This window comes from Triticum aestivum, chromosome 5D (assembly GCF_018294505.1).
Source record: "Triticum aestivum cultivar Chinese Spring chromosome 5D, IWGSC CS RefSeq v2.1, whole genome shotgun sequence".
Taxonomy (NCBI): Eukaryota; Viridiplantae; Streptophyta; class Magnoliopsida; order Poales; family Poaceae; genus Triticum; species Triticum aestivum.
Genome location: NC_057808.1, coordinates 409,285,736 through 409,311,606, shown reverse-complemented (window position 1 = coordinate 409,311,606; position 25,871 = coordinate 409,285,736). Strand labels below are relative to the sequence as shown.

The 25,871-nt window shown below is 45.0% G+C and overlaps 2 protein-coding genes and 1 long non-coding RNA gene across 5 annotated transcripts; 2 read left to right on the top strand and 1 right to left on the bottom strand.

Annotated features, from left to right (window-relative positions):
* Positions 1–3,065: 3,065 nt before the first annotated feature.
* Positions 3,066–4,633, top strand: LOC123125175 (dirigent protein 1-like). The gene is made up of 2 exons (XM_044545704.1): positions 3,066–3,919; positions 4,004–4,633. The coding sequence occupies exon 1, from the start codon at positions 3,199–3,201 to the stop codon at positions 3,745–3,747; it is 549 nt and encodes a 182-aa protein (XP_044401639.1). The 5' UTR covers positions 3,066–3,198; the 3' UTR covers positions 3,748–3,919; positions 4,004–4,633.
* A 10,665-nt stretch (positions 4,634–15,298) lies between these two features.
* LOC123120752 (uncharacterized) lies at positions 15,299–17,054 on the bottom strand. Its single transcript, XM_044540749.1, has 3 exons — positions 16,705–17,054; positions 16,005–16,452; positions 15,299–15,342 (listed from the first exon to the last, which is right to left on the bottom strand). Exons 1-3 carry the CDS (start codon positions 17,052–17,054, stop codon positions 15,304–15,306), a joined length of 837 nt encoding a protein of 278 aa, XP_044396684.1. The 3' UTR covers positions 15,299–15,303.
* Positions 17,055–17,070: 16 nt separating this feature from the next.
* On the top strand, positions 17,071–20,881 carry LOC123122195 (uncharacterized). 3 transcript variants are annotated; one of them, XR_006460101.1, is made up of 4 exons: positions 17,071–17,757; positions 17,868–18,128; positions 18,301–18,573; positions 18,705–20,878. It is a non-coding gene; the product is annotated as an uncharacterized lncRNA (long non-coding RNA). The 3 variants fall into 3 exon arrangements; XR_006460102.1 differs by having other exon boundaries at positions 18,304–20,881; XR_006460100.1 differs by having other exon boundaries at positions 18,301–20,879.
* Positions 20,882–25,871: the final 4,990 nt, after the last annotated feature.

Genomic DNA, 25,871 nt, shown 5'->3' with positions numbered 1-25,871 from the left:
GCTTCAAAGCCATAAAAAACTTGGAGAACTTGACTTCACCTTCGTCTGATACCTCTGTATCTATCTCCGCAACACTGCCAGGTGACCTCTTTTCCACCTCTGCTTTGAAGTTGTAAAGCATCCTAAATGTATTTGCCCAATCACCATATAAAATTTTCATTGCCCTTTGTTTTGCCTTCCACACTGTGGTATATTTCAGTTTAATGGGGTACATCTTTTCCAAGTCTACTTTGAGTTTCTTGGCAGTAGTGTTTGGTGTTTTGGCTAAAATTGGGGTGATCTTTTCTGCAACCCAAAGTTGTGATGTCATGGTTGATACTCTCTGTGAACTTGTAATACAAGTATCTTGATTGGGGATTTGGTTAACCCTGACAGTACTTCCATCAGGTTGCAGTCTAGCAGATATGTACCACTTGCAAGGCTTCACACTACCATCACATCCTCTGCACCTCGCATAAAACTTCTTTCTATCAGTCCAAACAGTCTTGGCATCAAACTCATGTTTCACTGCATAAGTCTTGAAACACATCCTAAACTTCTTCATGCTTGGGAACAACTTGCCTACTTCAATGACAGGGTTTTCTTTGTTATACACATGCACCAGCTCATCATCATGTGCATCATCTACTTCATCTGCGGCTTGTTCCATCAACTGTCCATCTACTTCTTCATCAGCATTAGCAGGCAAACTAGATTCGCCCCTCTCCTGCTTATCTCTGTCATCGACTGGAATGCCAAAAAGTTTGGCCATCTCAATGTCAGGCATTGGTGCAATGACCAAATCAGTAGGCTCATCTAATTCAACTACATTCCAATCAACAGTTGCTGCAGTTTCAGTTTCAGTTCCAGTCACCTGTCCCTCTTCGGCTATTACTGTAAGTTCAGTACACATGGGAATCAATGGCCTCTGTGTAGCCCAATCATCATCTACCATCTGCGCAGCCAATTGTGATGGCACATATCCAACCTTCGAAAAAATGTTCAGATCAACGAGCTCAGCAAAAAAATTAGCCCGTTTGCTTGTCCAGCCGTTTTGCCGATCGATTTCTTCAACAATCTGTTCACCATCTTCTATTCTCACATACTCTCCTTTCCAATCATCAAACCGCAACAGTGATACTTCTTGCTCTGGACCTCAAACAATATTCTCCCCAATTTTTTCCACCCATTTCTTCACTGTCGTCTCTCCCATGTTCTGTAAAACTTGTGGATCAATCTCTGTAAACTCAACCTCCCATTTAACAATTGTGTCTCTCTCAATGTTCTGTATGCTACCATCAACTAATTTTGCCTTTGATGGAAAGAAATTGACTGTCAATTCGAAGGTCCGAGCGGCAGCATCCCCTCTGTCAGTGGCGGACAGTGTGAGCCCCCCCCCCCCCTAATTGCATGCAAAATTGGATCGGAGAGAGGCGCATTACCTATTCGAAGTTGAATCTGGCGGCTCCATCTCAGTATGCCCACGGGCTCCCCTCACAGCCTATCGATTCCGCAAGCGAAAACAGAGGAAACGAGCTGAGATCTACGGGCCCGAGAGAGGAACGGGAGGGCGACTAGGGTTTGAATTCACTCACCATTTTCTGAGGACGAAGGCTCCGCCGCCGTTAAGAACGAGGGCTCCGCCGCCGCCACCGAGAACGCAAGATCCGCCGCCGCCGGAGAAGAAGGGGGGCAGAGTGGCGGGCCCGGCACGGTCGGGCGGCAGGGCACGGTCAGCTATTTTGAGGAACAATTAAGTTGGACCCACATATCCTAACATAAACGGGCGGGCTTGGTTGACGACCAATTTAACCACATTTAACACCCCATGTGGCCCTGGGCTATCTACACGCTCAAATGTGTCGCACCACAGCCATTCGCTCGAACAATGTCGCACTCTTGCCAATTCACCTTAAAAACGTCGCACAGGAGCTATTGGCCCGTTGGCTTTTGTGGGGAACAATTGTATGATGTGCTCACGCACGTTAGGCTTTAATTATCATGCACATATGCATCAGAGTTCGCATGTACTCATGCTTATATGTGTGTATCATTCCTTGTTGCAGGAACCAAAACTTCTATATATACACTATATACCTTCCACTGATTCCATTTCCTAGCTAAGAGTGTGTATCAATGAGCTAGCTAATATAGCTAGCAACCAATCTTTGTGCTTGGTTACTTATTCTCGACCGTGCTATTATTCAGCAAGTACTGGCATGTCTACAATGTTTGGTTATGTGAGGGATTGGAGGATACCAACATTATAGCAAGCAGACTGCTGTCATGGAGAGATATGAAATATCTGTCCACCCAGTCAGTGCATTCTCACAGCTCAACAAGCAACATCCACTTCTCATCGGTTGTAGCCCAAGCGAATACCTCATGGTTCATGTTGGCTTGGCAGAAGCACTTCCTAGAGGCACTTCTCAATTAATCGGGCGTTGTTTGGACCCGAGTAGAATCCCAAACAAACTCACATCTCGCTCATCCCCTCTCCGGCCAGACCTAAAGCCTGCTGACCTGCCGAGCTGGCTGGGCTTCAGTGTGCTAGCGCGAACAAGAAGTGTCTGCGCGGCTTGGCTCACTGGAACACAACTGAACATGATTTGTTGCTAAAAAAACATGATTTGAGCCGTTTATCCCTTCTTTTACTTATATTTATTGGATTTACTTTTTAGTTCCGTTTTTATGAAATGGAGACAGGGCCACACCCTGTTAACTGAAAAAAAAATACTCCCTCCGATTCAAAAGTAGTGTTGCAGTTTTGTATTGAGGTTAGGGTGTAATATATTCTGTGCATTTTCATTCAAAATAATAAATAAAATCTATGAAAAATACCCACAGATCTAAACAAAACACTAACTTCATGATGATGGTTGCAAATGTGGTCAACCAGATGATCAGAGCAGTAGATAATACTAGTGTTTAGAAAGCTAAAGAATTCTTGTTTTTTGAAACTATATAAAATGAATGTCCTAATATTTTTTTTAGAATAATGTCCTAATTAATTTGTTAGTTGTGACAGCTACATATACAGGCATGCAGATGCAGGTCTATTGTTAGCCTGCAGGTCATACTCAGACGCGGTCCCTCAACGAGCCGATGAAGCCTACGGACCGTTATGAGCAAGCTGAATCCATCGGCAGGAACGCTGCACTTCCACACCTCAGCTGAAACTGAAATATCAGTTGCTACACGTTCTGAATTCTGATCACCATGACCCCCTCCTTGCCCTCGCTGTTGCTCCTCCTCCTGCTGGCCTTGTGGCCGGCACCCTACCTCGCAGCGCGCGCCGGCACCGGCGCCAGCGACCACGGTTTCACGCACATCCACCTGTACATGCACGAGACCTTCGCCGGCCCGAACGCCACGACGCTCACGGCGGTGCCGTCGCCGCTGGGCGCCGACGCGACGTTCGGGGCGATCGGCGTGCTCGACGACGAGCTGCGCGACGGGCCGGACGCGAGGAACTCGTCGCTCGTCGGCCGGTACCAGGGCCTCTTCCTCAACGCGGGGCTCGTGAGCCCGCCGGGTGCGCAATCGGCGATCAACCTCGTCTTCACGGCCGGCGAGCGCCGCGGGAGCACGCTGGCCATGCTGGGCCCCGTGCTGAGCTTCACGAGCGCCATCGAGCGCGCCGTGGTGGGCGGCACCGGCGCCTTCAGGATGGCGCGCGGGTACTGCGTCATGACGCGCGCCGGCAGCCCCACGCCGGAGTCCCTCGTCTACGAGGTCGACCTGTTCCTGGACATGTACCATGCCTGATCGATGGTTGTGCCTGTTGGTTTGTGTGCGCACGGTGCTATCGTGTACGTTGGTAAATTCTAAATATACTAAACCTGGCCAGGTTTAATTTATCATATTTTTTGACTTTTTCTTATCAGTCAAAATCGGACCAATGGGTGAGCGGCACGTGCTTTAATGGGGATACAGCCAGGTATGCAGCTGTGTGCGTGTAGCGAATGCCGCTGGAAAACATAAATTAAGGATTTAGTTCTCTATTGGTTGCATGTCCATGCAGGACCATATGATTCTAATTGGCGCGGGGGCATGAAGAGATCGAGTTTGCGACCACTTCCATTCCGTCCTACTAGATCGGAAACGCGCCTTGGCGTGAGGGTACCGGTCACAACAATGTGTCCAAACAAATATTGCTCAAATTAATAGGAAGTCGGGTTTAGCGACGTATTCAAACAGGATACAACAAACTAAAAGGAAGAGGAAACATTCACATGTAATAGGAGGAAAACATCATCGAGATTGACATCGGCATGAGAAATAAGGCAGCATTCAATTTAGTGTGTTCATGAGACCACAAAAGGTAACCACTTGATATTAAGCTCGGTACTAAGAGCGTGAATATGAGAGAGGAAGTACCAAGAGCAGGAACATAATATAAATAAATAAAAACTACGTAGCCATAGCTTCTTAGGCATACTACTTAGTTGCTTCATTCGGCTGCCTTCTCGATCAACTCCATAGATGGCACGTCACTTAACCTGATGCAGGCAATGTGTTAGATATATTGCATAGACCAATTTATGTGTAGACAAAAAATGCACTTGCATTTTTGTACCTTAGCCTTTTAAAGCTTATAACCAGGGAGTGATGGTTCCCCTTTTCAATTTTGAAAGCAAAGACACATATGATACTCTCTGATCCCTGCCGCTTTGACAGAGCTTGACCAATTGTTTGTTATTGTTGGTCTCTTGTCCGTATCCAGGTGCACTCATCCAACCCGGTAATACAACCATTGAAGCATTGCATATAAAACATGGCATTATCTATGAACTGACCCACTACTACAATGCCTCTCAATTATGATGTGGACTTAATCAAAGTGGTGCTACTTGCCCAACCCCAACTCCCACAGAATCCCGTTTTTCCTAACCCGGTAATAGAAAAAAATAGGTATCTCAGGATGGAAATGTAGGGACTATCTCAAGATAGAAATGTATCAAGGAATTAATCAACTAAGTTCAATGATCAAACCTTTGATATAAATATTTCAATTAACATCTGATATTACTCAATATATCTCAGGATGGAAATATATCTGAGTAGGTGATGGTAGATACTCACAGTAGTAATCACCCCATAAAATATATCTAAAAAGATGACCCTATATATGCATGCCATCGACGCATTTGTTATAAAATATGACGTGAAATACCTCGCTTTGGTATGATAGAAACCAAAAGATAAATATCATGCATTTATTTGTTTGGCCAGACCTTTTGCCCAAAGAAACTGAATCTCTCATCACAACAAAGTTCAAGTAAACTGCAAATTTGCACTACGATGGGCGAGTGGATAAGAGACAGAGAACTATAGCAGCACAATAAGCCTCTGAAGCAAAGAAGAAGGCTCAGTGATGACATCGACAGCCTTGTCATACAACGACAAAAATGGCTTGAGCTGTTCAAAAAAATGATGAAATCAAAATGGGGGAGTAATTTCTTTAGGCAAACACTGAATCAAAATCTTAGTGGTTGGTTTACCGACAACCAGTATATGAGGTATGTTTACTATTTATGGGACTTGTCCATTTAAGCCTTAATATCCCAATTACGGATATTTTGGTAATTTATATGACGCACTGTAAAAATATTAAGCACTCACAATTGATTATTTCCTAATTGGTCACCTAAACACCCTTTAATATACTGTGACAAGTAATGTTATAAGTCATCAAGCTCTTTATGATATTTTCTACTTCAGATTCCAAGTCGCATTAAATGAGTGCACAAAAGAGAATATAAAAATAAAAAGGCTCAAGGTACTTCTGACAGAACTAATCTCAGTGTTATTTTGGTATATAGCTTAAGCCCTGGATCAACTAAGCTAGCATGGTAGATTTTTCTTCTTAATGAAAGCACATATATGTAAGAGCATGCAGAAAGGGTCAAAGAGCTAGAATCCTATAAAATACAGAATCCATCTTTCGACACAGGGAACAATTATATTTATATTTGATACAGAACATGCACTTGTGAATTGGCAGGTAATATGAAGGTCATGTATGGGAATTTTACTTTCGCTTTCAGTGACACATATCAGATCATCTTCCCCTCGACCCTTTCATGATGTGGTTGCTGCCGGTGCTCTAGGAAGAACAAAGTTGTTTTAATAGTAATTTTGGAAAACACATGGTGATTGGGAAAAGCAAAGTTTAAATCACATAACAGATCAAGTTCAATTAATATGGTGTACTAGTAGGAAAAGGGGCTTTTACCCCGGTTCATAAGGGCCTTTAGTCCCGGTTCAGGAACCGGGACTAAAGGGTCGTTACTAATGCCCTAGCCCTTTAGTCCCGGTTCTTACACGAACCGGGAGTAAAAGCCGTCCACGTGGCCGGTGCGGGGAGCCCAGGCAGGAGGGCCTTTGGTCCCGGTTCGTGCCACCAACCGGGACCAATAGGCATCCACGCGTCAGCACCTGGCAGGAGCTGAGGTTTTTTTTTGAAAGGGGGGGTTTGGGGGTTTTGGGGGGTTAATTTAGGTTGTTATTAGGTAGCTATTAGAGAGAAGTGTCCTCTCTTATATCTCCGTGCTTGGTTTACCAACGCTACGTACTGCTATACCTAAACATGGCTTAGATTGAAGTGAAGGCAACATGTGGTGCATGTCAAAAGTAATACTAATCCGGACTTGATCAAGTTTGGATTGTACTACTTTCGACACGCACCACATGCATGTTGCCTTCACTTCAATCCAATCCATGTTCATTTCACCCGCTGATATATAATAACTCTTCATGCACGCATCATGCATCATCATATATAATAACAAGTCCTACTAATCATCATCATACAACTTCTACTCGTTATTAATAACAAGTCATACGATCATCATCCTCACAGTCATCGAACCAACCCTACTTAATTGTTCTTAGCACATGATCATCAGTATTAGGTAGGATCGAAATACCCTCTTTAAGGTAAAATAGCATAAAACAATATAGACCCTGACTCTCCATTATGGAGAATGGAGATCATCCTGTCTCCAATTCTTGCGCCTCGCTTCCTTTTGCTTCCAAGAAGCTCCTTGCGACTGTCCATACATTTTTTCCATTCTTTGATTTGCATGTCTCCACTTCTTTTATAAATCCGGTATGGACAGTTGAGATTCGTAGGATGACCTGGTTGTATATTCAAAACATCAAGCCTACCATTCTGATACATCAAATGAGGCACACAATCCTCTGGGATTATCTGTTGAAAAACATAGTAATAACTTCATAGTTAGCAATGATAATGCACTAGTTTTAGAACTATGCAAAATATGCACGGATGTCATAATAGTAAGAAATTTTACCAGGGTATCTCCATAGTAGTTACCGTAGTTCAACACGTGCACTAGTGGCACGTATGGAGGACCATAATGATGAGGAGTTTGATTGTAGATATTATAATTCTCAATATCAGTACAAAATCCGACCAGATGAGTTTTCTCCTTATAAGTTAACTCAGAGCCATCGGTGTAGTAGGTTCTGTCTACCATGTTCCGCACATTGTTTGAACAATCAAAATAAGCTGTCAATGAAAATAAGCTGTCAACTAATTTGAAATGAACAATATAAATTAGCTAATAACTATGTTTGAGAAACTCACATAGCGGTAGAATTGGAGGCGTATCAACAAGGACCCAAATGTCCATATTGTCTTGCTCGATGTCAGGATCACCAAGATCCATGGTGACAAGCATACCCTCATCAAAACCATACATCTTGCAAAATGCTTCCCAATTTTTGCAACCAAAATGGGTTACGCTCTCAGAATTATACAGCTTTACTTCAAAATCTATATCATGATGGGTCCTTAGGTGAATTTTCTTTGTTTCCATACTTTCATGGTCTTCAAAACCCATCCTCTCCAAGACGTAGCGTCTTGCATGGCATGGGATAAGCTAGCCGAATTGTAAAAGATGAAAAGTACATGTTGAAATAGTTGAAGTCGTGCTTAATTACGAAAAAATAACACTAGCTTGTCGTCGTTGCGTACCGTTTCAACATCGAACGTCTCCTCCAGCTTAATACTGAAGCACCGATCTTCGTCCAGGTGAGGCCTGTCGCACTGACCTCGGTCGTCGTGGCACCAGGCGCACTCCCCCGGGAGACTTTCGTCGTCCGAGTACGACATTTCCTATGTTCATATATAATTCAAATATTAAACATCTACAATTAAATATATGTACTAAAAAACCTAAGTTAGATCATTGTTATTCATCACGGGTTGACTATCGGTTTGTCGAGTCTTTTCTTGAAAACTCTCAGCTCACGTGGTGTATACATTCGACCGTTGGTGATGGTCGCTCCTCCCTTTGTCCCCGTGTGCATTACACCAAAATGTCTAGCTAGCACACGGGAACAAAGGAGAAGCGACCCCCACGACAACAGTCGGGATTCTTCGTCCTCTCATATATATATGGTGGAACTCTCCCCCACTGATTCCTCTCTGACATTTGCGACCGTCGGTGATGGTAGCTCCTCCTTTCGTTCTCGAGTGCATTACACCAAATTGTCTAGCACACGGGAACGAAGGAGAAGCTACCCCCACGACAACAGTCGGGATTCTTTGTCCTCTCATATATGGTGGAGACTCGACAGACTTACAGTCAACCCGAAATATCGTTTAATTATCTTTCTAAAAGAGGATTTGGCTGGTCTCACCTCGATGTCGGAGGGGGCGGTGACGGGGACGACGGCGGGGATGATGGAGGGGCCGGGGAGCTCCTAGATTTCTGCAAAAACAAAAACCCTATAAGCTATCAACTAATCATAGTGCTCTCCAATTTTAGCATTCAAAGTAGGATCGGAGTAGTTTTCCACTTTGAGCATTCAATAAGCAAAATCAAATCACAAAATAAAGTAGTATTCAAATTAGGATGCATTCAATTATAAGCAAAACTACATCATCTCCACGCGTCCGTACATCGTCGAATATTATCACTAATACACCTCGAATACTATCATACATATAGCATCGCTAGTACAGCTAGAACTGTAGCGCCCGACGGATATCGGCGCGGGCGGTGGACACCCAAAGGGACGGAACCATCACAGGATCATAGCTCCAGTGAGATCCCTGAAGAACCTGCCAGGTATTGTCGAACCTGCCCTCCAACGCAACCATGTAGCGACGGACGTGCTGGTCCTCCTTGCTGACACGGTGACGTACCTCCTCCGCGGTGTCCGGAAGCCTCGGCACCGTCACTGGCCCACGCGAGCGCCACCAAACAAGGATCGGGTCAACGACGGGCTGGTTCCTCACCAACCTACGCCCACCGGAAGGTAGCACCTCCCAAAACCAGCCCGGCGGAGCCCAGTCCCGGACATGGCCCCTCTGATCAAGCCGGCCTCCTCCACCGAGTCGACGACGAGGATGCGGGATAGGCATCGTCGACGTCGATGCGGGAATAATTGCTTTAACTAAAAAACAAACTAGTTCTATTAATTTCCTTGCTAAAAATAAACTACTTCTATAGTAAAATAAACTAGTTTTGTTAAATCAACTAGTTCAACTACTAATTAAGCACTTACTATAAATAAAATAAAGTAGTTTTATTAATTAATCAACTAGTTCAACTACTAAGCACTTACTATAAATAAATAAAATAAAGTAGTTCTTACTAAAAATAAACTACTTCTATATATAGTAAAATTTAATAAAGTAGTTTTATTAATTAATCAACTAGTTCAACTACTAAGCACTTACTATAAATATATAAAATAAAGTAGTTCTTACTAAAAATAAACTAGTTTAACTAGTTCTATTATTTTTCTAACTAATTCTATTAAACACTTTCTCTTCTTATTCTATGAACAAAATTACAACAGAAAAAAATCATAAAAATTCTATGAACAAGATAAAAATTCTATGAACAAAATTACAACAGAAAAAAATTATAAAAATTCTCAGAAAAAAATTGACATATTCTTTGCATATATATGTACACACAAACATTTGCATATTCAACAATAATATCACAAAAAAAATCTATGAACACAAAAAAATTCTAACATTTGCATATTCTAACAGAAAAAAAATCTATGAACAACTAAATTAGGAAAATTCATATGAGCTCACAAAGGGGGCGGCGATCGACGAGGAGGCAGGGCACGGGGGCGACGGTGAGGGGCGCGGCCACGGGCAACGAGGAGGCAGGGGGCGGCGACGGCGACGGTGAGGGGCGCGGCGACGGGCGACGAGGAGGCAGGGGGCGGAGGTGAGGGGCGCGGCGACGGGCGACGAGGAGGTAGGGGGCGCGGGGCGGCGACGGCGTCTGGGCGGCGCGGGACAGCGTCGGAGGCAGGGCGACGACGGCGACGGCAAGGCGCAGAGGGGCAGCCTGGCGGCGTCGTCGCGGCGGGATCGAAGAACTGAACGAAAAATTTCACAAGTGTTGTATATATAGACAGAGCATTGGTCCCGGTTCGTGACAGCAACCGGGACGAATGCGACCTTTAGTCCCGGTTGGTGCCACCAACCGGGACCAAAGGCCTCTTTTCAGCAGCCCAAAGGGCGGGAAGCGATGGCCTTTGGTCCCGGTTGGTGGCACCAACCGGGACTAAAGGGGGGCATTGGTTCCGGTTGGTGCCACGAACCGGGACGAATGCGACCTTTAGTCCCGGTTGGTGCCACCAACCGGGACCAAAGGCCTCTTGCTGCCCGCGTCGCGGCCAAAAGTTTAGTCCCACCTCGCTAGTTGAGAGGGCTCGAGAGTGGTTTATAAGCGCTGCTGCGCCCACCCTCTCGAGCTCCTCTCAACTGCAGGCTTTCGGGCCTAATCTGTCACTATGTGTCTGTTGGCCTACTGGGCCTCCTGCGGGCCTGAATCCTGGTCCATGGATGGGTTTCTAGTCGTATTCAGGCCGTGGTGGCCCAGTAGGTGGCATATTTTTTATTTTTTGCCTTTTTTTGTTTTCTTTTTTGCTTTATTATTTTGTTTTGTTTCTACTTCCAACAAAAAACTAGATGCACTTCGTGTACAAAACGGACAATCTCTTTCAAAGTATCAGGATTTCATCCGGAAACTCGTCTGTTACAAAGGGATTTCATTTTTTAAAACTTATTTGAACTCCTGACTTTTTGTGTGTTCAAAATGCACCATTCAAAGCCACATCATCATTTTTCAATCCTTTCTGACTTCATTTGTTATTTTTCATGCATTTACTAATTATTTTGAGCTATAAGACCCTAAAATTGAAAAGCATTTCAAATAAACTCTGAAAAGGTTGAAAGTTGGCATGATATCATCATTTCATCCACATAGCATGTGCAAGAAAGTTGAGAGGGTTACGGCATAAACTGGATGCACTTCGTGTACAAAACGGACGATCTCTTTCAAAGTATCAGGATTTCATCCGGAAACTCGTCTGTTACAAAGGGATTTCATTTTTTAAAACTTATTTGAACTCCTGACTTTTTGTGTGTTCAAAATGCACCATTCAAAGCCACATTATCATTTTTCAATCCTTTCTGACTTCATTTGTTATTTTTCATGCATTTACTAATTATTTTGAGCTATAAGACCCTAAAATTGAAAAGCATTTCAAATGAACTCTGAAAAGGTTGAAAGTTGGCATGATATCATCATTTCATCCGCATAGCATGTGCAAGAAAGTTGAGAGGGTTACGGCATAAACTGGATGCACTTCGTGTACAAAACGGACAATCTCTTTCAAAGTATCAGGATTTCATCCGGAAACTCGTCTGTTACAAAGGGATTTCATTTTTTTAAACTTATTTGAACTCCTGACTTTTTGTGTGTTCAAAATGCACCATTCAAAGCCACATTATCATTTTTCAATCCTTTCTGACTTCATTTGTTATTTTTCATGCATTTACTAATTATTTTGAGCTATAAGACCCTAAAATTGAAAAGCATTTCAAATGAACTCTGAAAAGGTTGAAAGTTGGCATGATATCATCATTTCATCCACATAGCATGTGCAAGAAAGTTGAGAGGGTTACGGCATAAACTGGATGCACTTCGTGTACAAAACGGACAATCTCTTCCAAACGCATTTTATTTTTATTTATTTTACTGCTGCTATTTTTATTTATTTTTCTGCTGCTATTTTTACTTAATTTATTAAGGTTTATTTATTGTAGTTACTATAGTTTATTTTATTTTATTTTATTAAGGTTTATTTAGTTTTATTTATTTTATTAAGGTTTATTTATTTTATAAATATAAAAAATGAAAATAGATGCGCTTATAGAGAAAATTCAACCTAAATTCATAATAAATTTCTATGAAATTTACTGTGAATTTAGGTCAAATTCCCTGTTTAAGAGCATCTATTTTCACTTTAAAAGGCAGAGAGGGACGGGCTTATAAACTGGTGTGAGCCCCCTTCGGTTGGCGAGGTGGGACTAAACACTGGCCGCAACTAGGACCAGCCCTTTAGTCCCGGTTTGTAGTATGAAGCGGGACTAAAGGGTGGTGGGCCAGGAGCGTGGCCCATTGGTCCCGGTTTGTACCACCAACCAGGGTCCATACGAACCGGGACCAATGCCCACGAGGCCCCGGCCGGGCCCCTGGGCTCACGAACCGGGACCAATGCTCACATTAGTCCCGGTTCGTGACTGAACCGGGGCTAATGTGAAAACTGCCCTGTGACCAAAGCCCTGTTTTCTACTAGTGTGTCATAATCAGAAACTTTCTATACTACCATATAAGCATCTTTGAAAGATCAAAAGATCAAGAACAACTTATATGCAATAAAGGTATGAGAGAGAAGAAATCTTTACATAAGACGGCTATAAACACTGGAGCATAAATAAGCAACACCTTTAAATACAAATAAAAAGGGTTCAGGGTTCAATGCATAGTGGGCTCAGATTCGCCTTTCCTCGATCATATAACCTACCCCCGTCATCTCTTATCACCAGATCAATCTGTTTATACAGTTGAGCTGCCCTGGTTATCACTCAACAAGATTGACCATCCAAGGGCAGAACAGTAAGTATCACAGGATGAAAAAGGATTCTACAGACAACCGCTCACCTCCTCCATGGTGCTCGGCAGAGGGAGCCAATATGGCACTGCAGATTTTCAAGTTACCAAGGCCATCAGGAAGAGATAAATGTATGTGGTTGAATAATAAAAAAATAACAAAGAACATTGCCATTGGGACTGAGCCGACCTACTGGTGCTACTTCTCACCATGGTACACAAGGCAGCCAGCCCTGGCATCTACGGAAATGAAAGGAAAGTGCAAAAAAAGTAAGAACATAGAAAAGACAGAAAAGTAAGAACAAAGTGTGACTGATATCTACTTATCCCAGGTTAACAATTTGGGTTCGAAGAAAGTGTGAGTGTATGCTCTCGGTTTCTTCTAGATTAATAGAATGGACATGACAAACAAGACACTGGCATATTTTTCAAATGACTACTAATATTGAGTACTGCATTAGATACTTTCAGATTATGCTAAGAGACCAGACCATGTACAACTACCTGGCTAATGACGATTGCCTACCTTCATAATTGTCTATTGCCTTGAGCTCACACCAAGATTAGTACCTGCAAATAACATATACACAATTTAGTGTCAAGGCAAAGACAAAGAAAAGAAAAATGAAATAAGGGAATATAAATACTCATTATGTAACAAAACCTAATAACCAGTTGTAGATGCTAAAAAACTGTTTGTCTAAGTGTTCAAACTGAGGACTTTTGAAGGTCACCTTCTCTGATAGGTAAAGGCGCTGACGATTCTTCTAGGTAGTCTGCTCACACAGAAGACCCCACCTGTTTCCAATCAAACCAATAGATCAACAAATAATTAGTTGCAAAACCACTATTGAAGGCAAAACAGAACCACTATTTAAGTCAAAACTGCTGCAAAACCAAACCAGCATGCTTTCAAACAGAATGCCACCAATCTGGAACATTATTAGCTTCAAAGTACCCGGTGGTGAGTAAGAATGCTCCAGAGCCGATGCTCAAAAAAGAATATCATCAAATCATGCGGGGCGGTCTTAAACTCTACTCCATGGTAGACAAACATCAAGTGATTGAAATGCAGCAGAGTCCCTGCAGTACTTACCTAGCTAGCTGAGAGCGAGTGATGCCCAGGCTGCATCATCGATGAGACAAGAGGTGCGCCTTGACCTGGAGGTGTACCCCAGGGTTGAGAGCTCAAGAAGCAACAGATGTTGGTTGATACTGAAATGTAGGATTAATTAACCTGTCAAACAAGGGGGGGGGGGATCTAGTTATTGACAGGGAGAAGCATTCCATGTACATATATACGTAATTTAAAGAAAAACGGCGAGAAACAACAAAGGCGTGTGTTTATAAGAAGACACACAAGCATGATGTTGTGTTTAATAGCCATTAAAAACTCAACAGCATATAACAACAAAGCTTATTTTGCCCTTTTGTTTATAATTACCTATAAATGATGCTACCATAGGCCTATTTACCCAAAAAAAACATATCAATGTGCAACATTTTTTTTACCTAGTTTCCTCCACAATTTCTACTTAGGCTCGTAGTTCTACTGAAATCTCTTGCTCGGAGTTTGGTTTTGTGTTCTGCTCAATTATATTCAGGATGTCTTGGAATAATGAATTCAATTTAAAAGACAGTTTACTTTAAGTGATTACACATGCGAAGGGCGGGTGGCGCGCGGCAATCTGAAGAGAATATTTCACAAAAATAAAATAAAAATCACAGCAGGTATAATTCATCTTATAGTTATTTCAGTATAATATGGTAGATGCAGTCAAGAAGTAGATGCATTGCAATCTGAAACGTTTGATATGGTGTGACCATAATATAGAGATCTTAAGGTACCTGGTGAGTCCTTTTAACAGAAGACAAATTTAGATAGACATGTACAAAAAATGCGAGAGTAACATTTATACAAGCATCTATGGGAGGGACAAGTCCTATGGTTTTGTTGACATTGTACGTTTAGAACAGGGCACATACCTGTATTGCATAGATTGTTTGTATATTTTGGTCATTAGATTGTTTGTTTGTTTTGACTGAAGGCACAGACAAAGATACAAGGATGTACATGGCCATTTAGAATAGGGTAGTATGGCACAAACCAGTATTCCATAGATGTTGTTGACAACCCCTCATCTCACCTTTCAGTCTGCAAAATAAGAGGCAATCGAGCTTGAGAAAGAGATGGACTTGTAGGCCATCGGCGGTCACTATGGCGAATTTGCTTAAGAGCTGGCCAACCCTGGGTACGACAAATTCAACAATCAGCACTCCGTATAAAATAGTCTGAAGAGGCTTATCTCTCTACAGGAATTGAGTAAGGAGACAGTCATACCATACACTTTGTAGAGTTCTACGATTCTGCTGTCCAACTTGACGGCAGGCCGTCCTTCTGCACGAACATACAGAGACTTAGGAATTCCATACACAATTAGCTATCTTTTCTTCCATTGGCCAGTGCACCTAACTCGTGTACAAAATGTGATTTCAATGAATTCAAAAGAATCAACAGACTGAAGAATGGATGCCCACCTGTTGAGACCGTGGCGTCCTTCTCTATGATTTTCTGGAGGATACTAACAGATTACTACTTCTCCGGTATCGATGTCGTCCATTCTACCCAATCAAATCTCCCATTCCCAAAAGCAGAGCCAACGACAGTAACTTATGGAACTATGAATCCACAGAATAGCCATAGCTTTGCTAGTATTCATCAGAGTTGCCTGCTGCCTAATCAACAATCCCATTCCCAAAAGCAGACGACACCAACAGTAAGGAACGAAAACAAAATTCACAGATTTTGCACAGCTTTGCTAGTACGTATTCATCAGAGTTGCCCTCTATCTGCAGATCGTGGCCGACTAATCAGCAACACTGCAGGCTCTCAGGCTTGCACACCAAAAAATGGGTAATCCCCCGCGCCGGACAATTTCGCTGCTCACGCCCGCCCCACTGACAGTCGCTAGCTAAAGCTGCACCGCACAGAACCCATCGCCACGAGCCGACGAGCGGTCGAGCGAGGAGGAGCAGGGGAGGGGAGGGGTGACTGCTCACGGGGAGGTAGTCGGCGAGGTGGGGCACGTCGTCGAGGACGTATCCGAAGTCGCCCTCGGAGATCTTGATGTAGGCGGCGTTGGTGAGGCTGTCGTTGGAGGCGTTGTGGAGGGCGTGGAGGTTGGGGTAGGAGTCGCGGGAGATCCGCACGCACATGGCGGAGAAGGGCAGCGCCGCCTTGGCCTGCTGCTGCCGCTCCCTGCCGCCGCCGCCGTCGTGCTCCTCGTCCTCCCTCCGCTGCTGCTCGTCGCCCAAGGCCTGCTGTTGCGTCGCCTTGTCCTGCTGCTGCTGCTCCGGCGCGGTTCGAGGCGGTGGGTGGCGGCGGCGGCGATGTGGGTGGGAGGAGAGGAGGCGGGAGGGGAGGGGAGAGGAGGCGCGCGGGAGGGAAGGGGAGGCGGCGGCGAGCTGGGAGGGCGGAGGAGGCGCGAGTGCGGGAGGGAGGCGGCGGCTAGGTCATCCCACGGCAGCGCCCCCTTTTTATACCCAATAGTCAAATGACTAAAATGCCCTCGGGGGGGCGCTGGAATCACAGGCGGTGGCACGAACGATGGAGAACTATTCATTGTAGTAGTGTTCGTTTTTTTATCCAACAGCCAATATCTTCCCAGAGCGAGATCCGACGGCCGAAAACACATCAAACAAGAGATCTGACGGCCAGAAATCGCTGAGCTCTGAGAACGCTCATGTTCTCCCAACTAACATAGTTTTGGATGGTTGGTTCTGCATGTCTGTTCTCTTCCAATATGCATGTCTTATGTGTTTGTTCTTATTTGCATGTCTGTCCTCGGGGTTGCTGCCGCCGCGGAATTGCTTCGTTGTGGGCGACTCGAATGCTGCTTCTTCCTTCCTGCTCCTGCTTTTTCTCTGCCACGTCCGCCTTGTTGGAGTCGGCTGCCGCCCGTGCCTTCTAGTTTTCCCATGCAGTCGGTTGCCGCTTTTGTACAGCCTTCTGGGTGTTTCTGCAACGTGTGCGGTCGTTGGTTTCAATTTGTGCTCTGTTTCTTTGCTGCCTGCTATAAATACCGGTTGTGCGGTGCATCCTTCTTCCATTCCAGCTGCTCCCAGTTGTGCTCTCTTCTTTGCAATTAGTGGTGGCATCTGTTGACCCGGAAATGGTTGCTCCTGCTTCTGCCCGGTCTGGACGGCGTCGTCTCTCCGTCGAGCTGCCTCCAGGGGCGTACCGGGGAGGGGCTGCGTCGAGCCGTCGTGTCCATCTCGCCGCCCAGATCCCCTCGCCATCCCGCAGGTCCAGCCCAACCACGACACAGCCGATGTCCAGCGGGCCTCGCCGTTATGGCCATCTTCACGCCGTTGGGTCCTCCGCGCTGCCGATGCCTAGGCCGACCCAACGTGCGCCGCCCGCACCCGGCGCGCGACGGCTGGGGGCTCCGCCGCCCACGATAGCGAGCATGCCCCAGTCTGGCTCACCATGCGCCATCTTCCCCAACGGCATGAGGGTGGCCACCCCAGGACCTACCTGGCGGACGAGATTGGGACGGGTCCAAGGTTCTTCGCCGAAGTCCATGGCTTCACGAGCCCAACGAGCAGAAACAGGCATCCATGGAGGGATCCTCGATACGCCACCCGATGCTCCCTCCCTCTTCTTTCACGTCTCTGGCTACGCTGAAGGAAGGGCTCGAGCCGAGAGCGCTGCCCCCGTCGGTCTCTAGCTCCCCAGCTGGTCTCCGCTATCCGGTGTCACTATCTGATCCTCGCAGGCCCTCTTCCCCTCCTCTGTTCTCTAACAAAAACAGTAAGTAATTCTTGCTCTGCGTTCTCTTTTCTACAATTCAATTGACATTCAATTGACTCAGTAAGAAACATATTGTGGGATATTGCCGGTTGATCGATTGCTTTAATTAGTTGTTGGTTTGCAAGTCTGCCGCATGTATACGAGTACGAGCAATGGATGTTTGTGAAGGCTATGAGATACTGGAAAATCGAGGAGCTAATTGTTTGGGTCACTTGACTGAATTGTAACTGCACCATTTGAGGCGATTTTGCCCTGGTTTGGCTGGGTGGTGAGGTAGTTTATGAGGAGTTTCTGATTTGGTGGAAGATTGGGGCATTTGCATATGGTTGGGATTGAGGAGGATTGTGCTGCCGGAGTGGGGAGCAGGAGAGGTATGTTATCCTAAAATGTACACTCTTAACTGTTTTCCATTTGTTGCGTGTTAACCTCAAATTGGTTATGTAGGAGAATTTTAGGTCGATTTGGTGGAGTTAATTCTTTTTATTTGGTTACTTGGTTTAACATGATGCACACCATATCGATGACAAATTTTTGTTGTTGCAGCAGCCGTTGGATCATGGATTTTTTCCCCGAGCAGAATGTGGACTTACTACCTATATATTAAAGATTCGGCAGTTGGAAGCTGATGTAACACGTTAGAAGTTCTCCACTCCTCCATAAATGGATTACATGATCAACCTGCAATGTTAAGTTCATGCTTATAGACGATCTAGGTTCAGATTGTGAAGTAGGAGCACTCAAATTGTGAAGTTACTGAAACAATACCATGTGTTCGTGACACTTTCTCTGCTTCTTCAAGTGAAGTTGATGACAAAGGTAACCACAACTGACATACGATTCTAATAGTCAAAATTGTGCTCTGCTATTGTGCTCTTTGTTCCATCTGGAAATTTAATTATACCCTTTCAAATTTAAATTTCTGAACGCGGAGAGGAGACAATTTTCAGGTGCTTATGAGACGGAAGTTAAACGAGATGGGACAAGAAAAGAAGGTTTTTCAGGTTTTACTTGTTTAAATTTGCTGATTCATTAATTTTTAAGAAACATCATTGCATAAGTAAGATTTACTTGCTATCCATTGGAATCAAAAAATTGAGCGGAGATATGATTTTATTGTTCATGTTCTTTATTTCTATTTGTATTGAGGTTCATGCTTGAATATATCATGTTGTGGTACTGTCTGATCCATGCATACTTTTTTCTTTCAGTTTTTTTATTGATAGGCAACATCATAATTTTTTTGTATCGTAAACCTCTATGGGGTTGGTGAATCTGCGTTCATTGGATGATCTCTTCTTTCATATTAATAAGAATGATCCTTTCTTTAGTATAGCAAGACCGAATCTGGTTAGGTTGCGTGTGAAATTGCCCGACATAGAATGCACTCTATACACCAATTATCTACTTCCATTTTCATTGGCATGAAGTCTGCCATTAACATACATTTTTGTTAACATATGTTTAAGTAAATGCGGGAACAACCACACTCTTGATAATTAACTTTGTCATTTGTTTCAGACTACAGAAGTTACAAATAATGTTACCCAGATGTTTTGTAATGCTCAAGTTAAGATTCTGACGGGTAATAATTACCATTCCTCAAAATCTGGCAACTATCGGTGCAGTTGCAAATAAAATAACCAATGACGGTTTCCTCAACGGAATCATATTTCAAATGTATAGTCTGAAACAGTTCTTCAGCTCAAAAACTAAGGAAGGCTATTTTAATTCTCACAACTTCTCCCAAGTTGGACAATGGATTTTTATTTCTTCTGCCAGTACTTCTGTTTTCACTGCACCTACAGGGTGCACACAAGTCTGAACAAGAATGACCTAGATGATTAATGCATTTTCCTATTATATATAAACATATATTTCTAAAATAAATCCCAGTCTATATGAAATGCTAATGAGATCTTGTGCTGTAAATACATTCTAAAATCTCTTCAAACTGAGACTTCCTTCAGAGTTTTGTAGTACTTTCTATGGTTGCAGTGCACTGATCTTATGGAAGAAACCATTAATGATTGTATCGAGCGAAACGCTGGCCCTTTTCCTTTCAACTACCGGACAACTATAAACTCAAACTATGCTGCTTAGCTGTGCTATAATATGATAACTCTGAACAATTGATTTGCAGTCAAGTAGCACCAGACGCCATGTTCATCATTTTTGCTAGACAAAATGCAGAAGATTTAATTTCCCTTCTCTGCATCCTGCCCTGCCTCCTCTTCCACTTGAAGCTCCTCTGCAGCCATGGTGATGGCGGTGCGCCTCTGTTACTGCAAAACCGCCAACCTCGAGGTATACAACAGCAGCCACTGTGTTTTGCAAATGAAGCCACCAGGGCTTGGCAGGCCATGCCCATCGTGCCGCGTATTGTCAAAGTTGCTGCCACTACCACTGTTTACTTGGCCAAGGTCAAACTACAGCCACGATATCAGATGGTTCCACGTGTGCTTTTGTTTGCCCTGTAGTTAAATCAAGTGTTCTCTCTTTTGCTGGCTACTAAGAACCAGCTCGAGTGATGGCGGCCACGATGGCATGGTGTTTTTCTCCATTAAAAGCAGTAAGTGTATTCTGTTTGAGAGTGACCATGTATGTTATCAGGATGTAGTTAATGACATGGTTAGTTTCATGTTATTTGTATAAATTTGTATCTTGATGACACGCAGAAAAAAGATGTGTAAACCACAAATAATTTGTCACCTCTCAAATTTAACTATGTAGCTGTAATACCTTTTGATAGGCTACGGAGCTTTGCTTTTTTTTAGAAGGAGGATCACTCTGCATCCGGCTTTGCTACTCTTAAAATACTATATTCTGCAAACTTCGAGTCTTCGAGTCGAGTTCCCATGTTTCACGGATATTATGAAGGAACATAAAGCGGTGGACTCCATTTGCAAATATAAAAATATCAATTGTGTTTCGCATCCATCAATATTGAATAGAGCACTCATCGGAAAGTCGAGATCTAGCAGTTCAGTAGTAGTTAGTAGGAGTTTTGGCCCCTTTGTAAGAATAGAATATTTTGATAAATTTAGCCACATGCCATACGAAAGCTACTCTTCAAGAATCAAGAGGATATGCTGAAGATCTCATATGTTAAGCGTGTTGATACATGCTTACATCTGTCTAAGTGGAAATTTAAGGAAGAAATTTTGTTCTCATATATGGATGTCGTCCTCCAAATTATGTGCTCCTTCTGGTTCCATGTCGATTCTTACCGGGTTCTATCACGTGCGTATTGGTTGGCCCTTGCCTCAAAGAATAAACACAATGTATATAACCACACTGTATCGGCCGTCACGGCGTGCCGTGCGGGGAAAGGCTAGTATATTTTCAATTGGTGTTCGAATGTTCTTGAAACCCCAACAAAATGCATTCAACTACTGAGCATATGTACTGTATGTATGGAAGCAAAGCCTAGCAAACATGCAGCGTGCACGTATGTACTCCCTCCGTCAGCATTTTTGACACTACATTAATATAAAAACACTCTTTTATTATGGGACGAAGGAAGTACAATTTACATAGCAAGGAGGACTGAAGCCCGGAAGACAAGCTTGAAGAAGAAGCACCGCCATCCGCCCGAGCATTGCAGCCGTGAGAACTAAAAGAACTCTAACTTAAACTAGTAACTAGACGAGCTATTTACCCAAAAGCATCACACTTGAGCATATGGTAATAACTTAGTACTACACTGAAGGCAGGGCACAAAAAACGCCGAAAATGCGCCTAATGCGTAACGCGAAGCACTGACACTCGAATTTAGTCGCGAAAACAACAAAACCGACAGGTGGGGCCCGCCTGTCGAGACGAGGTGACATGCTTGTGTGGACAATATGCTCAGTTGGACGAGGGTCCCACTTGTCAATGACTAAAGTGTTTATTAATTCTTCACCTTTTCTTTTTGTTTCTTCCTTCTTTTCTCTCTAGGCATTTAACCGAACAGGTTGTGAGCGCCGGACATGGCCATCACCGGCGCAGCCACCAGAGAGGACGTGCACAGCGGCAACGCCTGACCAGGTCGTCGCGCCGGGAGACCAGATTGTGTATGAGGGCCGCATCCTGGAAGTGGTCGCCCGTCGGAGGAGGACGCGGACACAACCAGTGCGGGATCTCGCCGGAGCGCGGCGTGTGGCCACTGGACCTCGTGTGTGGCCACAGGGAGGTGCACGAGAAACACAGTATGCTCGCCGGCGCGGACAGCAATGGCGGCCGGCGGCAAGGCGGGGCCTCGCGAGTGCGCTCTTGTAGGGCCACGCGTGAGGTGCGTGTGTGTGTGGCCGAGGTCAGCCATGGCTGACGACCAAGGACAGTGCGGGACGAGCTGCTGCCGGATCTCGCGGGAGTGTTGTTGTGCGCGTGTAGGTGCCTGTATGCTCGCGGCGTGGGTCACGAGTAGACAAGGCGGCCCGGGGCTAGCTCAAGCAGGAGCTCGGCTGCCATGGCCATGGTGGCCATGGAGCTCTCAGGTCGCACGGGGACAGAGAGCTCGAGCGTCCACGCCGACGGGAGCGGCGTCGGGCTACGAGCCTCACGGGCTCCCCCTCCTCCCCCCCCCCACCCCCACCCCCACCATCACGGTGCTCGCCGGTGTGGGCATAGTCGCCGGAGTCCGGCCGCCCACAAGCTGCTCGATGTAATGTCGCATAGAAGAAGATCATGTAGTCACAGACAGGTGGGGTCCGCGTCCCATTTGCCACCTCAGTTGGTCAAAGCTTTTCTCTGCTTGGTCTTTGCCACATCAGCCCCGACAGGCGGGCCCCACTTATCGGTTTTGCTGTTTTCGCAACCAAATTCGAGCGCCAGTGCTCTGCGTTACGCATTAGGCTCATTTTCGGTGGTCTTTTGTGCCCTGCCTTGAATGTGGTATCAAGTTGTTACCCTAGCCCCAAGTGTGGTGGTTTTGAGTAAATAACTCTAACTGGACGGAGGCATCGGGATTTCCCTCCCCGCCACCGACCGCCGAAGCGGCAGACAGAGGGGAGAGGCGAATCAACGGGCTCGTTGGTGAAGCCTGCGGGGGAGAGTTTGCTCTAACCGCCTAGAGTAGGGGTGGAAAATGAGAGGACGTGTAGAGTGAAGCACAAATATTCATATGACTGGCTAGCATGCACCCCAAGCCTTGACTTTGTTATTGGTACAAAATGACTTAAAGGTGTGATTCCTATGTCCTTGGTACATCAGACTGATTTTTTTGTAGTGTCATAAAACTAGTTACCAACTTACCATATCATTTTAACAAAATAATATAGCTGAAAAAGATAACAATCAAAGTCAACATGTTCTTGCTTCTGGTTTATGCTAGGGTGGGAGACATGCAAGCATTGCAGTATCGCTAGCAACATCATGCATCTAGGATCGATGAGAATAACAATTTCTTCTATATTCATTCTAGCCAAGTCCAAACTGACATAGGATAATCTATATTGTTGAAACAAAGTCATTACTAAAGAACTGACTATCAATGGCACAAAGTTGCTGACATGAAATGATTATATTCAAGAGAACATGGTTTTTTTGTTTGCCAAGTGCTGAGTGTTGGAAATATGCCCTAGAGGCAATAATAAATTGGTTATTATTATATTTCCTTGATCATGATAATCGTTTATTATCCATGCTAGAATTGTATTGATAGGAAACTCAGATACATGTGTGGATACATAGACAACACCATGTCCCTAGTAATTCTCTAGTTGACTAGCTCGTTGATCAATAGATGGTTACGGTTTCTTGACCATGGACATTGGATGTCGTTGATAACGGGATCACATCATTAGGAGAATGATGTGATGGACAAGACCCAATCCTAAGCCTAGCACAAGATCGTGTAGTTCGTTTGCTAAGAGCTTTTCTAATGTCAAGTATCATTTCCTTAGACCATGAGATTGTGCAACTCCCGGATACCGTAGGAATGCTTTGGGTGTACCAAACGTCATAACGTAACTGGGTGGCTATAAAGGTGCACTACAGGTATCTCCGAAAGTGTCTGTTGGGTTGGCACGAATTGAGACTGGGATTTGTCACTCCGTGTAAACGGAGAGGTATCTCTGGGCCCACTCGGTAGGACATCATCATAATGTGCACAATGTGACCAAGGAGTTGATCACGGGATGATGTGTTACGGAACGAGTAAAGAGACTTGCCGGTAACGAGATTGAACAAGGTATCGGGATACCGACGATCGAATCTCGGGCAAGTACTATACCGGTAGACAAAGGGAATTGTATACGGGATTGATTGAATCCCCGGCATCGTGGTTCATCCGATGAGATCATCGTGGAACATGTGGGAGCCAACATGGGTATCCAGATCCCGCTGTTGGTTATTGGCCGGAGAACGTCTCGGTCATGTCTGCATGGTTCCCGAACCCGTAGGGTCTACACACTTAAGGTTCCATGACGCTAGGGTTATAGGGAATAGATATACGTGGTTACCGAATGTTGTTCGGAGTCCCGGATGAGATCCCGGACGTCACGAGGAGTTCCGGAATGGTCCGGAGGTAAAGATTTATATATGGGAAGTCCTGTTTTGGTCACCGGAAAAGTTTCGGGTGCTATCGATAACGTACCGGGACCACTGGGAGGGTCCCGAGGGTCCACCAGGTGGGGCCACCGGCCCCAGAGGGCTGCGTGGGCCAAGTGTGGGAAGGGACCAGCCCCTAGGTGGGCTGGTGCGCCTCCACAAGGGGCCCAGGGCGCAGGAAAGGGGGGAAGGGGGAAACACCTAGTGGGGCGCCCCCCTCTCTCCCCCTTTGGCCGGCCCCCAAGTCCCATCTAGGGCTGGCCGCACCCCTTGGGGGGGGGGGACCCTAGATGGGGGCGCAGCCCCTCCCCCTCCCCTATATATAGTGGGGGTTTTGGGGCTGCCATACACATGAGACTTCCTCTCTCTTGGCGCAGCCCTAGCCCTCTCCCTCCTCGTCTCTTGCGGTGCTTGGCGAAGCCCTGCAGGATTGCCACGCTCCTCCATCACCACCACGCCGTCGTGCTGCTGCTGGATGGAGTCTTCCCCAACCTCTCCCTCTCTCCTTGCTGGATCAAGGCGTGGGAGACGTCACCGGGCTGCACGTGTGTTGAACGCGGAGGCGCCGTGGTTCGGCGCTTAGATCAGAATCAACCGCGATCTGAATCGCTACGAGTACGACTCCTTCATCCGCGTTCTTGCAACGCTTCCGCATCGCGATCTACAATGGTATGTAGATGCACTCCCCTTCCCCTCGTTGCTAGATTACTCCATAGATTGATCTTGGTGATGCGTAGAAAATTTTGAATTTCTGCTACGTTACCCAATAGTGGTATCAGAGCCAGGTTTATGCGTAGTTTCTATGCACGAGTAGAACACAAAGTAGTTGTGGGCGTCGATTTTGTCAATTTACTTGCCGTTACTAGTCTTATCTTGATTCGGCGGCATTGTGGGATGAAGCGGCCCGGACCGACCTTACACGTACACTTACATGAGACAGGTTCCACCGACTAACATGCACTAGTTGCATAAGGTGGCTAGCGGGTGTCTGTCTCTCTCACTTTAGTCGGATCGGATTCGATGAAAAGGGTCCTTATGAAGGGTAAATAGAAATTGGCATATCACGTTGTGGTTTTTGCGTAGGTAAGAAACGTTCTTGCTAGAAACCCATAGCAGCCACGTAAAACATGCAACAACAATTAGAGGACGTCTAACTTGTTTTTGTAGGGTATGCTATGTGATGTGATATGGCCAAAAGGATGTGATGAATTATATATGTGATGTATGAGATTGATCATGTTCTTGTAATAGGAATCACGACTTGCATGTAGATGAGTATGACAACCGGCAGGAGCAATAGGAGTTGTCTTAATTTATTGTATGACCTGCGTGTCAATGAAAAACGCCATGTAATCACTTTACTTTATTGCTAACCGTTAGCCATAGTAGTAGAAGTAATAGTTGGCGAGACAACTTCATGAAGACACAATGATGGAGATCATGGTGTCATGCCGCTGACGAAGGTGATCATGCCGCGCCTCGAAGATGGAGATCAAAGGCGCAGGATGATATTGGCCATATCACGTCACTTTATGATTTGCATGTGATGTTTATCATGTTTACATCTTATTTGCTTAGAACGA